Source organism: Phoenix dactylifera, chromosome 15 (genome assembly GCF_009389715.1).
Source record: "Phoenix dactylifera cultivar Barhee BC4 chromosome 15, palm_55x_up_171113_PBpolish2nd_filt_p, whole genome shotgun sequence".
NCBI lineage: Eukaryota > Viridiplantae > Streptophyta > Magnoliopsida > Arecales > Arecaceae > Phoenix > Phoenix dactylifera.
In genome coordinates this window covers 6,268,771-6,283,835 of record NC_052406.1, presented here as the reverse complement: position 1 = coordinate 6,283,835, position 15,065 = coordinate 6,268,771, and the positions used below count along the sequence as shown (strand labels likewise).

General features: G+C 37.9%; 2 protein-coding genes across 2 annotated transcripts; both read right to left on the bottom strand.

Annotated features, from left to right (window-relative positions):
• Positions 1 to 2,929: 2,929 nt before the first annotated feature.
• Positions 2,930 to 7,842, bottom strand: LOC103707954 (40S ribosomal protein S6). Its single transcript, XM_008792691.1, has 6 exons — positions 7,660 to 7,842; positions 7,442 to 7,506; positions 5,364 to 5,421; positions 5,139 to 5,247; positions 4,668 to 4,940; positions 2,930 to 3,364 (listed from the first exon to the last, which is right to left on the bottom strand). The coding sequence occupies exons 1-6, from the start codon at positions 7,663 to 7,665 to the stop codon at positions 3,126 to 3,128; spliced, it is 750 nt and encodes a 249-aa protein (XP_008790913.1). The 5' UTR covers positions 7,666 to 7,842; the 3' UTR covers positions 2,930 to 3,125.
• A 2,947-nt stretch (positions 7,843 to 10,789) lies between these two features.
• Positions 10,790 to 14,476, bottom strand: LOC103707956 (plant cysteine oxidase 4-like). Its single transcript, XM_008792694.4, has 5 exons — positions 14,251 to 14,476; positions 13,988 to 14,142; positions 13,383 to 13,527; positions 11,195 to 11,401; positions 10,790 to 11,100 (listed from the first exon to the last, which is right to left on the bottom strand). The coding sequence occupies exons 1-5, from the start codon at positions 14,459 to 14,461 to the stop codon at positions 11,003 to 11,005; spliced, it is 816 nt and encodes a 271-aa protein (XP_008790916.2). The 5' UTR covers positions 14,462 to 14,476; the 3' UTR covers positions 10,790 to 11,002.
• Positions 14,477 to 15,065: the final 589 nt, after the last annotated feature.

The following is a 15,065-nucleotide window of genomic DNA, read 5'->3' as shown; positions in this document are numbered from 1 at the left end:
TAACCCTAATAAATTGGCTAATAAGGAATTAAGCATTGATTGAGCTAGAAACTGCCCACAAAAGCAGCCTCAAGAAGTTTGGTCCGGAGCACCAAAAAAAGAGGCGAGAGTCCAAATGGATGAGACACGAAGGACTGCAAGGATCTTTTTCTTCTCTTATTATCATGTTGCATCGCCCAAGAAGATGAAGTAACTTAACACGCTCGTTAGTATAGATAGATGGATGATATACAGAATAGTACCAACCAAACATTTTGGGGTTCTAAGTCCTAGATGGTGCATCTCCAAGTATTGAATCCAGGCAATTACAATATGGGTGAGACAAAAACAGAAACATTTTCCCAATCGTATAATGTAATGAATCTGGTATTATATTGTAATGTACATATATATGCATCAATACATATGCACACACATACATATGTATCAATTATCTTCGAGTTGGACTGGGCTGAATTGGGTTTAAGCTCATCCCCAACCAACCCAATTTGGGTTCAGCTTAAAACTTTTGATCTTAAAGCCGAACACAACTTGACATAGAGTAGGTCGGGCTGGTTTGTGCAGTGAATTAGAATATAGAAAGGATGCACTAGTACGGGCAGTCTGTCCCTACTTATGAGAGAATGCATGGTGGAGAGAGTGTGATGCTGGTCTGCCGTGGAAATTGTAATAGTCTGTTACTTGCGCTGGAGGATGGAAGGGATTTTTAGGCCAAACATATATTCCGTGAAGTTAATAGAGCTGCGGACTAGATGGCTGCTTAAGTAACCAGTCACTCTAGTAGTACCTTTTGGGCAGGTAATGGAAAGTTGCCCCTGGCACTCCGAGGTATTTTGTTTTTTGATTTTATTGGATGCATTCATACTCGTCAAAATCCACCCGCCCTAGCAAAAAAAAAAAAAGAGAAGACTCCCGACCAGGGCGCGACAGAAACTATAACATAGAGCACAAAAAATGCCTCGAAGTTCATATTTTAAGCAAAAACTTTCGTGGTCAAATCTTGCAAGCGCTAGCAAGAAGTTAGATTGAAGCTCACTCTACCCTTCACTGTCGAGGCAAACAAGTTGTGTTCTCATACCATCGGCTTAGAAATGAATAATGATTAATAGAGCATTTGTGGGAACTATTTTGTTGGAGCTAGTGAGTGGTGGACATGGTCACTACGAATATATGGTCTTTGTTCATATACTATAAGAGAACCATTTATATATTATAAGGATGATTATGCTTTGATTTGATGATATGTTTGGATGTGTTTCTTACCTTGTCCCTGGGAAGCTTTACTACGCTGAAACATGGGATAGATTCTTGGAAGGAACCAAGCTATTTCTTCCCATTGAGACAAGGCTAGGCTGAGCAATTCATAAAAAATAAAAAATAAAAAAAAGAAGACAAGGGCAAAGAGGAACAAGTTGTTTGACATGGAGAGCAGACGAGCAGTGACAAATCAAGGAATCATTAAGCTTGGGAAAGTGGAGCCTTAAGAAACGAAGACTGTCCAAAGTCTAAAAGAGTTCATAAAACAAAATTTTAAATCCAAACGGATGAATATTCCAGCCTGCCAAGCTGGTAAGCTCCCTTGCTCGTTAGACTGAAGACTTGGTTGCATAAACCAACTAATATCAAACTATTTCGAGAAAAAAAAATTCATATTTCCTACAAGAGCATCAATATACAGTTCTAAACATGTGTGTATATTAGTTGAGCTCCTGCCACCTCATTTGACCTGGAACCATCCGGATTTACAAAACCTTTAAGCAGTCACATACTTGGCATTTGGGAATTATTCACCGAGGTTGAAAATTTCAGAATTCGGAAAAAGAAAATCCGATAAATTTAGATAAAATATTAGATAATCAAATATAAATATTTGTAAATAAAAAAGCATCACCTCTATCATGTTTCAGTAACAGAATCAATTTCTTAATGTTCATATTACATTATCTTTAAGTTAGAGTATTTTTAGGTTATTATGTTCTATTTCAATTCCATCATGGAAAGAAGAATAAGAAGCATTAAGAAAAGAAATCAGAAACTCCCTTAGAGACTTAAGAGTTGAGACCTGAGGAAAGGAGAGTCGCTGTTTACTGCATAACCACCTTTTTCTGAAAACTCTTTTCTAGAAATATTTTGACATCCTCTTTATATATGTAAGGATTCATTTCAAATCTTCCCTTTTACCCTGTACAGGGGTAAGTTAACTATGAAAATTCCAGAATTAAGAAATTGAGGGGAGTCCATGTTATTCTTCAGCTTCAGTTTTCTTCTGCGCATTCCCAAACAAACGAATAATTCGCACAACAATCCAGCTGAAAGTCGCCAAATCTTATTATCATCTAGAAGAGCGATTTGAAATAAATTCCGAAGCATCTGATATCAGCCCCCCGCAGGGTGCTCGAAACGGGAAACATTAGTGAAGCTTGGGAAGTAAATTCCGAAGTATGTGCAGATGAGATCTTACCAAACCAGGCCTTTATTTTTTTTAATCACCTCTCATGGCAAACAGCAATATTGCATGATGATATCTGTCAATCTAACTTTCGATAGACCAAAGTATTTAACCTTGGAGATGAGTGCATTAATCTTCTCCGAGGTTAAATACTTTGGATATTACATGATGCTCCGAGGTATTTACCAAGCGCCACCTTTTTCAGAAACTACTCTCATTTCAGAAACTCTCTCTCCCAACTTCGTTTCAGATTGAATTTGTACACTGGAAGTACAAACAGCCACAACACCATCACCGACCAGTTCAAAGCATTTTACCTTGAATCACAGCCAGCCTAAATCTCATCTCGGAACACAGCCGTCAGCTGGCCTCGGATTCTACCAGCAACATTACAGTCAAACAGGGGCAACAATCCAACCACCAACTCTTCTGATTTTAACTCTTCAGATGATGATCTCAGAGTGTTGAAGACAGGTATCATAGCACAAACTGGAATAACCCAATATACCTGAAAATAGTTTTTCGAGTCCATAACTCAATATTAAAGGCACATATTTCAATCCAATGCAAAATCCAAAAGTCTAAGATAACCGGCGGAAAGACAAAATTCATCTCAAATAGATGGAAACACTCAATCATTTAAATACTGTTTTCCTTCAATCAAAATAAATCTTTTTTAGGCTGCAACCGATGGCTTGGAGGCAGCAGAGAGCTTAGATCTTCTCTTCGCCAAGCTCTCACTCCTGCGCTCGCGTTGCTCCTTGAGCCTGGTGGCAAGGAGCTTCTGGTATTCGGCAGCTTCAGCCTTGGCCTTCGCAATCCTCTTCTTCTTCTCGGCGATCCTGGCTCGCTTCCTTTGCAGGGTCAAGGGAGTTACCAGCCTCTGAATCTTGGGCGCCTTGCTGCACTTCTTTCCTGCAATATTTATACGAACACGGTTAGGAAACTTTTCTTTTGTTTTTTATACATTTCAAAAAAGGAAGCTTAACAATGACAAAAGATCGGCTAGGGCCCATGATAAGTCCCATGATGGAAATACAATTGTCGAGATAAAAGCTAATTCTGTGATGAAAACAACTTCAAAGTAGTCCAGGGGCTTCTCTTTCTTCCCATAAATGCTGAAAAAGGAAATAGTATTTGCAACAAATTTGAAGATAAATCAACCTAAACATATAGAATCCTATATGGCAGGCCATTCACCTACCACATACATGCAGTAACTTAAGCATACAAACATGAAAATTCCAATTGACATTTGCAATAAACATGAATCTAAATCGACCTAAATGAACAGGATCCTAAGATGGCAGTTAAAGCTACTACATAAAGGCAATAAGTTGAGACATGAGAGTCCAACGCACGAGCAATCCAAAGCAGCATAGTTTAGGTCAAATTGCCATGATTGATGCATTATATTGTTTCTGATCATCCTCCTTTAAGTAGGAAGATGATGAGTTGATCTAGACAATTGTTGCATATACTGCTCACACCCAAAAACATAAAACATTGACACTTCTCCAGGGCCAGTTATTTTGGAGCAGGCTTTTAGACAATTTCCCAACAAAATAAATCAGTATAGCTGCAACACCTATCATATGGTCAAAAACAAAAAAACACATGCTGTACTCTACCATCAGGATTTCATAGGACTGTGTTCATTTATTATAATAATAATGACAACATTGAATTGTTAGATTAATGTTAATGAGAACAAAATCTTAAATGATTCATTCTTTGGTGGAAATCTGCTATGGGTACCAAAGTGACCTCTTGTCAAAACGTAATGAGTATCTCTGGAAGTCCCAATACGACACCAACTAAAATGCAACAGTTACCTCATAAGTAGAAATTTATTAATGATAACAAAAAACCAATCATACAATTTCACAAAAAACTCAAAATAAGTAATGATCATTCTCCATTGAACTCTGAATTGTTTATCTGCATCTGACTGATAAATATCTCTACAGTCTTCACCCAAGTGTTAAATTACTGACTTTCACTCAAGTGTTGCCCATATTACTTAATCTATGATAACTTCTTTTCTAGAAATATCCACCAATAAAACAACAAAAGCCCTTGCAAAGTTAGCTGCAATCTTTAGACCATTACGAGCACACATAAAATCAATTTACAAGTCGGCATAAAAATATTCACCTACAAAAAGCTACTACATTCTATGGAAACATAACAATAATGAGAGAAAAAGTTCACCCACCTGATTTCGTGGTAAAGGTTCGGCGGTATGTGTTGACATACTTGCGGACATCATCCTCCTTGGAAAGGTTGAATAACTTCCGTATCTTCGAGGCCCTCTTTGGCCCTCTCATTCTTGGTTTCTCAATATCCGTCAAACCAGGAAGATCATTCTCACCTTTCTTAACAATCACCAAATTCAAAACTGAGAGATCAGGACTGACAATACAACCACGAACAGATTTCCTCCTGCGTTCACCATTACGCCTGCCATATCCACGGAAGCATGGTGTACCTGCACTTGAAAAAAATATAGGAAAAATAAAGGGGAAGTTTACATGGCTCCAAAGATACATATGAACCACCTAATAGTCACTTATTAGTGAATGCAGGATGAAGCAACTTTTCGGATGTTTTATAAGGGATTCATGGTTATTTATTTATTCTGCATGGCGATGTCGGTACTTGACCCAAGAAACTGAAATGAACTTGCCTCTATGCAGCAACAGGCGGACACGACCAGGAGTTAGTACTCCCTGCTTCATGGGAAACCCTTGTTTGTCACATCCTCCCATGATTTTAAAAACATAGCCCTTGAACTCCTGTACAAAATAGCAGGTATCTATGACTAGAGTGATCTTGGGCAGACAATGTGAATCAAGTGGAAGTTAATAAGTATGAAAATCCATTGTTAAGGTGACATCTAATTGGATCATACCTCTCCGAGAGCATCTCCACTAACTTCCTGAGAAATCCTCTTGTCGAAAAAGGCCCGACTGTACAATTACGCAAGAATATAAATAAATCATCATTGATCAGAAAAATTTTAAAAAACATAATAAACAGGTAACTTTCTTGCAAGATATGTGGAGCACTGGAACTGCAGGAAAAACAATCAGAAGATAATAATTATCTGAGTTATTCAATCACTCAACAATGTTATTGATAACTCGCATCTTTTTCATCAGCAAGTTATAATCTTGCAAGCGAACTTCCTAATTGCATTTTTCCTGCACTCTAGTTCTGACTCATTAACTACTATGAGAATCACTTGATTTCACGAATTTTTAAAATGTTTGCCCACTTAGGGCTGCAAAATTAGTTAGCCCAAAATAAAATGAAAGCATAGCGATAATATTTTTCTCCATTTGATTACTAGTCTAATAGCAAACAGATAAGACCATTTTTGCAAAAAACTTCAATAAAATATCTTGCAGCTTAAGTAGAAGACAAATTAGGCTACCAACCCTTCTCTTACCAGAGCATGAGTTCTAATATGAATCTTTTACTTCAAATTAAGGTTTATTGCTCCAAATGGAAAAAATTGTGACTTCCTCATTTTATTTTGGGAGAAAATACACAAGGTAGAAGGGCCATCACATAACAAATCCAGAGAATTAGCATGTTTATGACATTCCAATAGTGGATCCTTTGATGGTTTCCAATGAACCCTCCCCAAAATTCTAGGCTTCAATATTTCACTTTGCCAAAATGCATTCAATAGCATGACTGAACCATTTCCCTCATAATGAGGGTGCTACACTCTAACACCACTCCCAAATGACATCAGTATTTCTTTTAAAATAAAAATCTAATTAATAACAGACTCTTGAAATTTCCAATTCAAGATAATGGTGCGAGATCTGAAGCATATAGGTTTTCCTAAGGCCTTGTTTGGGGCATGTACCTGACAGTTATAGAGATATTAAACTGGATTACTGATGCTCAACTTTAAAATTGAGACCATGAAAGCAAAAAGTTGTAAATCCAAACAACCTCAGTAAGAATGAACTCATGACCTATGAAATTCAAAACAACATAAATTATGCACATAAACACTATAGTGCCACTATAATGCCACTATGATGCCAAACTTATCGCCATAAGACGCCTTAGTTCGGAACTATTTTACAGGAAGAAGATGAAGGAGAGAAAAGGGGGGAAGGAGGTTACCCTTAAAAGGTTAAGCAATGTAAGGTCAGCTATATATTGCAGATTGCTTTATGCAAGGATAATGGCCAGTCATTATTTTGTGTTCAATCCTTTCTTGTAAGGTCTGGATTTTGCAGTGCTCCAAACAACCATTAGTGTTGATTGGTTTTCTCACCTTATTCATTTCCTTAAGATATCTTAAAAAGGTAGAGAGGTAAGATTTATGTAGACCACCCTAACATCTTAATATCAGATTCACGCAGAGCCATGAACCCAACAGCTCACTCTTTCGCAAGTTCCAGAGTTGCATGATACACAAGTTAAAGAGGAAAAGTGATATGGAAAATTCTCGAGTGTTCTCACTCAAATAGCAATATTAACAAATTTTTTAAAACTCGGGCTTATCTATGGCACGTTATCCTGTACTCAAAGCCACACAATCTGACCACTTGGACAGAAGCTTATAGTTAGCTTCTAAAGGCGTTTCTCTAATGCCCATACAATTAACATCATTAGTCTGACACCCGTTCGATCTGAAAGAAATTAACAATGCACCACGCTTAGCTTTCCAAAAAAAAAAAAAAAAACGAAACCCAGTAACTGTTCACCAACTATTTCATTCTAATATCCTACCCTTCCAGTCTTACGAGTTCATGCCCAACTTTACATCAAATCCTTAGCACAAATTACTAGCAATCAGCCACTAAAATCGAGAAATTTTAATTACAACAACATAGAATAACGGGGAATATAAACAGAGGAGATGATAGGGGAAAAAATCATAAACAACCATGTTAATGTATATGGATCTACTAAAAGCACAGATAGACAAATCGAGCATTATTATTTGAAACGGATGCTCACAGTTTCTGGTCATCATCGATCTCAAGTTTCTTCTGGCACCCAGTAGTAGGATTCGCGATATTAAACTGCATTTTAGCGGAAAAATTAACAATAAATAGATCAGAGAACACCAAATGGCGTAGAAATTCTCCGAGTAGTATGGAAAAAACACCAAGAAAACGATAAAAAAAATCTTAGCTGCAGGAATAAAGTTTGATGGTTAGGGTTAGAGGAACCACCTTCATCTTGGATCACACCTCCCTCGTCCGAATGCGATCAGAAGAGAGCGCGGGGCCGAGAGAGAAGACGAGAGGGAAGAAGGCGCGGCTAGGGTTTTTCTCCGAGAGGCTGGGGTTTTCGATTTGGCCCTTACCAAACCAAAGACCAGCACGTGCGAGCACCTGATGTGAAGGAATGGTTGGATGTTCTGGAGTCTTGGATGTGACATTTACGGATGAACCGGAATTCGAGACGCGACATGAACTTGAATGGGATGAAGCTGCCAGCCTGCCACGGACTCCGGTTTCCTATTTTTTTAAAAAACAACTTTTAAATTTATCATTCAAGTATAAGTCCATGAAAATTGTACAATTCGAATGATCTTCTGGAAAATATGTTTGAGAGGAAAATCACTTAGTCATAACTGATAGTAAATTTTCCAAACATATTAGTACATTCATTTGCACGTTGTGATAATTAGATTGGGTAGGATTAGATTTAGATCAGATTGAATGAATAGGTCAAAAATTTATCAACTCAAGCCCGATTTTTTTATTAAGCACGTCAAAAATATAATCCCGAGTCTAATTATTTTATTGTTCAGCTAAGCTAATATCATCTATAATGGATTGAATCAAGTTAAATGGATTAAACGAGTTAAGCTTTGCCACCCTTATTCAGTTGTAGCACAAGTGAAAGAAATAAAATCCGAACTCCATGTAATTCTTGGACAAAAGATTTTTACAATCTAATTACTGTCAGACTTTTGGACAACAATGGGTAAGGATATTTGAAATTTCTTCTTTTTTTTTCCAAATCTCCAATCCATTTATCTTCCATAAGAGAGTTCCTTCTTCTCTTTTACCTCTCTCTTTGCTGCTTCACTTGTTGAACTAGGGATGCATAAGTGTTGGTTGGTTTAAAGTTGGAGAATTTAGAACTGGAACTGAATCAATCGATCTTTGAAGCAACATTGGGTATCGGCATCATTGCCCCACCCTTCTACCCCAAATAAGATCGACCCTTAATACGACCACCATGGCGCACTCAATATTATCACCAATGCCCCACTCCATGAACATCAACATAGCAGCTCCACCACCTGAACACCACCACCATTGTCCCGCCTCTTCAATACAAGAAATTAGGTGGATCATGTACATCGTGGACCTTGCGTGAATTCATTCTAGTACATATTGCTATTACACATAAAAAAAAAAGAGAGGAGAGAAAATGGATATTCATCTTAAGTCCACAATGGACTAGGTTCAAATAATAATTTCTCTTTTTTTTTTGGGTACAACGGTAGCTTACACCGAATGGGTGTAAATACGACCAACAAAGTCAAAAAACAGTAGCTCACTAAAAGACTCCGGCAGGGGCCCTTGGTTCCCTCATACAAATCCTCAAGAGTGGTGGGCAGCAAAAGACGCAACCCAGTCAGCCGCGCCATTTGCCTTCCTATAGACTAGCGTGGCTGAGTAGGAGTCACACTCCCTTAGGAGTCTACAAATGTCCTTGAGCAACGGCCAATTCTCTGCTCCGCCTCTCCGACCCTATATTTACTCGACCACCGAAGCCGAGTCGCCCTCGAGAAAGAGAGGATCAGCACCCAGAACGTGTCTCGCGAAGGTAATGCCCTCCCAAGCAATAATTTCCCCTTCAATGCTGATGCCAACGCCGCCCTATAATGCCACATAATTATTCGTCCCCCTTAGGTCCACCGTCTGGGTCTCGGACTAGTCAAGTGAGGCCCAAAATGTGGCCCACCCAATCTTGGGCCAGCACATTAGGGCTTTGTTGTCAAGTTATGTCTCGGCCCAAAGGTGGTCATTGCTCGTCATACATGGAAGTTGGTGATAAGCACATCACGTAAAGATTAGGTTGTGTCCGTTGAGATCCTGATACTATTTCATCAATTGTTGATTATCACATAAAACCAGTGATCCAAGCAACGATTTCGAAAGAACCTTTCACATTTTTCTTAGTTGGATGGCAGTGAATGGTCATGATCCAGTTAGGCATGATGCACTCGATATTTTAATGTTCACAATGATAAAAAAAAATTGCATGAAAAAGATAATTTAATCGATGTGAGAGGAGCAGGAGAGTTACATATTGGACATGATTTTCTTGTAGTCTGATATTTTTGGCTTACCCATATCATTACTCTAAGTGATTAAAATATTTGGAAGTAGATATTTTCCACCATCTTTTCAAGTAAAATGGATATCATTGAAATGATTATGTTCGCATCATGCAACCAACTGACCAAAAGATGTCTAATATCCAATCCATGAAATATATTTGATTAGGTGTTCTTGCCAATTGATAACCATTTTTTAATTTATATGATGCACATCATCAATCCTAAATGGAAGATGAGTCTAGATAATGGGTAAGATAATGGCATCTTTAGCTTTTTTGATCCATTTGAAGGGAAGAAGTACTTAATAAGTATCTGTGACATTGTTGCTTAATGAAATGTTTTGAATTGGAACCTTTGCAATAAGATTTTTTGTGTTCATCTAAATTAACAGACTTTCGCTTTTGATGTTCCTTTTTAGAATATGCAAAAACTCCTTTACTAAAAATGTCTTAGAGATGTTTTGAATTGCTATTTTTGATATTTATTCTAATAATGAGATTAGATAAATGTCATATGACACCCATTATTTCCAAGCTAGACCTTAAAGTTGCAAACAGAAACTCCTTCCTACTTCAAAATGGAGGGTGCTGCAACCATTAGGGTTATATACTAGTTTGTAGAAAAATAAATCAGATCTTTGTAAGGACAACTCCATTAGGCAATGAAACAGGAATGTGATTTATCTTCTGTTACCTGATGTTATCCTCCCAAGGACACTGTCACATACACAACAAATCTATTCCAAGTACTATGCTAGTTTATATGCACCAAATTACCAAACAACAATTTTCTCTCTTCTATTTGACATATTCTACAAGACATTCAATGTACATTACTCAACACAAGGTATAAATGCTATTAAATTCTATATATAAGTGTATGTTGTAGATATAGGCACTTGAGAACTGTGAAATTTAACTGAATCCTCTATTCTGAGGCTAAAAACATATTCTTTCTGCATAACCTTAACAACCATTTTCTAAAATGTAATGCCAGCCCGCTGAAAGAAGTTTATATGCATCTATCATTCTGCCGAACATGATAAAGTTTAACTCCAAACAGTGGAGGGAACTACACTCAGATATTGAAGTTCTGAACTTTTCTTCTTTTTTTTTTCGATGATAAGTTCTGAACTTTTCTGTATTTATACTCCTCAAAGAGAGAGAAAAAAAATACATGTACAAACTAGATGACACAGAGAGTTAGTCAAGACACTAAAAGTCTGCATCCACAATGAGTTCAGGACCGAGGTATGGAGCTCCAACGACGACCAAATCTTCAGGCAAATCTCTTTTTTCAAGTAGGGAATATCCTAAATTTCATGATAAGTATGTCAGTCTCCATAAGAGTATTCATCTTTTGTTGCAGATTCACTTGGTAGCAGTCCAAGAGATTGGAAGACTCACCAGGAAGAGAAGGGATGGGTGTCTCAGAGTAGTAGGTGGATGGCCTTCCCTGCTCATCAGCATAAGGTGGTGCTAAAACATCCAAGATAGCACAAGGAGTCAGGGCAGTAAAGGAGTGGATGTTTCCACCACTTCTTGGGAACAACACTGATGCCTTGCATGGTGCTTGTAGGACCTGGTCATTTGCTACAACTTTTGCTAGCCCACCTGCAACATTGACCCAATTAAACTATAACCAACTCTTTCTCTTGCTTAAGTTTATTAAGCTGACCGTCTTGGAAGTGTCTTTAATAATATGTAGATGAACTGGAATCTTATAAAAAGCAAACAACTTTGACATACTATATGAAACATATCAAAGAGGCTAGAAAATTCAAAACCAATAAGTGGCAAAGCCTTAGTTCTCTTTAGTTCAAGAATGACATCAGATACGTCTACAATCCGAGAAAGTGAGAACAAGTAGTGGGACAGGATATACACTCGTGGAAGCCTAGTGCGAGACTTCTTTTAAGATTGGATACTAGAATTTCTTGTGGTTCATCTTCTCATTCTCTTCCCTAACTAACAGCAAAAGAGATTTTTTCCCCCCCTCATATATAGGTTTAAATGGAAACACAGTGTTCTACAACTATAACACAAAGTATTAGATTCAGGTATAGCCTACAAGGAGCTCACACATCATAGGAAAAGTTGGTGTAGAATCTGTCGTGCTTACACTAGAAGACACGACACGAAAAGTTACAAAATATTTTTAAAATTTTTTGATCTTATATAAAAATATAATATTTTTCTGATCAACAACTAATGCAGGACTAAACATGCGTCTGAACCGATCATTATAAAATATATTGGGACAGATGGTCGTTGGTATCATGAAACTGTTTATCTCGGTCCATGCATTTAGACATGATGTATTAAACAAATGTTTATGGATAATTTCTTGCATCCTTTCATCTGATATTTTGAAAACTTAACATGGCATGATTGTCCTACCAATAAAAACCACAGCCACCTTCTTGCTGATGGGGCCCGCAGCCCAGAGTCGTGTCTTCATCACAAAAAGGAAATAAATTAAGAAATTCCCTGTCAACTTGCCACATTAGGTGGCATCCGACAAAACAATCTCTAAAGCTTCAACATATTAAGTATTTCTATTGATAAATATATAAAAAGGGTATCCGTCAAGGTGTGTTAAATCATGGACGAATGCCTTATACTTTAAATATTAACAAAATATCGATTTTTGCGGACACCAAAATTGTTGGGACTTAACCATAATAAACTTTTTGTAGGGGGGTTACAGAACCATCGTCGGCTTCCTTTATAAAGTCATATAATGTTTTCTTTTTTGTAAGAAAATAACAAGTAAAATATGAAAAATTTGTATCATTACTAAAGCAAGAATTATCAACCAATATCATGATGGTATAAAATTTAATTATAAAGGAATTCCGCAAACTATTCTCTAATTTACTTTGAGTTCATTGATAAATGCCTTGCTTTATTTTAAATTATGAGGACCCATATACTAAAAATATTATCCATACATTTAATTTGTTAAGCAGGCACGCATGACTAAAACAACGATGATATGATTGGTATTTCTCATAGTCTATCAACTAATGGCTATTTGAGTTCATGTGGTGACTCTGCGAGAAATAGATTACTACATGATAAAATCTAGAGGAAAATATCCTGACCTTGATGATTCACCTGATTATGGATGCGCCTCAAATTCTCAAACTTGTGCTTATCAAGCGAACAAACTTTGGCATGGTAGGTTGTTGTTCGATCTTTTATTCGATACATCAAAGGATTTATTTTAATTTAATTCAACTAATCATATATACATTATCATTTGTCTAATTCATGAACAAATCCTGGAATACTAAAGGGAAGACATACATACAAGTACTTGAATGGAGAAATATTCCCAAGAGATTAGGCATAGCTTTAATAGGATATCATTGTAACTATAATATCTTGGACCAAATCAAGATTGAATTTGATCAGTTCACCCAAACACAATATACCACAGGTGCGATTTTATGTGAAATCAGATATGGGTATTCCTTGATTTTTTCTTTGGTGAGCATGGATATTCCTTGACCAATGACCAGTGCTACTGCAAGAGAGTTCTAAAATAACTAGCATGCTAGATAAAGGGCTTAGCTCAAAGGTTGCTTACCCTTCTCTCGTCTTGAACTTGGGGTGACAAACCAGTCATAGGACTTCACCGAGGCTGAACCATACAATAGTTTGCTAAGGACCACCATCTCTGGGTGATCATGCAGAGGTAGTTTCGCTCCAGCTGGGAAGCAGAACACTCCCATCTGTGAATTGTGATGCCAAATCTATTGTTGTCAATGATTCAATTAATCCGACGTCAAACTAAAGAAAATATTTATGTGTCTTAACAAACCAATACATGGAATCCAATATCACAAACGTGATAGATCATAGATCTAGAAGATTTCATGAAGATCAACTTCCTAATTCAAACTATGACAAATCTATACATGTTGTGTTGGCAAGCAAACTAGGAGTCGGGATTCAGTGCATGTTTTGCATCACAGAGAGCCAGACATGGCCGTGCCTTGTTTGATAGCCATCCATGTCCGTGATCTGATGACGTAGCGGCCATGCAAAACTCTCTATGATACAAAATGTGCATCGTAGAGGATCCAATCCCCGATCCTTATATTCAAAACTTCATAAAAAGACTCAAGATCTTGCAACATTCAGCTTCAAACAAATACGAGCATTAGAAGATGGATCGAAGAGCTAACGTACCGAGAAATCATCGCATTCATGGATGTGCACATACGTAATCTGCGTCAAGGATTGTCCTAAGATAAGCCCATCTCGATTCACTGTGCTCGACTCATCCACCCCCGATCTTCCATCGCTGGATCCATCAATTCCGACATCGACCGGTTCGATGTTGTCTAGAATCCATGAATCAAAACAGCAGGAAAAAAAACCCAGAGATTTAAGAACATCAATGTAAGCACATAAAGGGAGTTTGACATGCTTGAGAGGAAAAATTTTGTCACCAAGGATTCCTTGCAGCCATCTGATCTGCTTGAGGTTGGGAGACCTTTTCTTCTCAGAGGAGAATATGGTGCTGCAGGCGTCGTAAAGCCGTTGAACTTTGCTCCTCTCCTTGGCGTGGATAGCCATGGTTGGAGCTTTGTCTTGGATAAACGCCACCATTAATTTATCAACTCTATCAGAATCCATAACAATATACGGATTTATAGACATTCTTGGTCTTGAACTGGAAAGTCTTCCAATGGAGAGGCTTTACCACCTTTGGCACCTAAGGAAAGTTCGAAACCGTGGGCTCGCCCCAACTTAACCAGGGGCTTCCTCAGTCCAAACCCCTCCCGTATTCATCATTCTCTTTTATAACGGTCGCCCAAGTAATGTCCCTCTTTTATTACGCAAATCCGAAATTTGCTACGGTCGTAGCCTTCTTCGCCTTATCATCCACTCCCTTTACTCCTTCCCAGGCCAAGGGAACAATGGATTAGCTCAATCCTTGAAACCGACCCCAACTTAGCCCAAAAACCATGACCTGATGTGCTGGTCTAAGTCGTGAAATCCCATCTATTTTGGACCTATTTTCGGCCTCGGTTACGTAAATTTAGACCTGTTAGAGAAAAAAATGGATTGCTCAAAGTACGTGGATAAATCATCGACACTTAATGGCGAGCGCGACGACAGCAACTCTCAAGGCGCCCGACCTCAGCGCATCTGGTTCCAGAGCTTGCAGCTTTGATCTCGGCTAAGTTGAGCCCGATCGACCTCAAGCTCAAAAAAGACCCCGTCAAAGGAAAAAGCAGACCCCTCCACTCCACCGAAAATC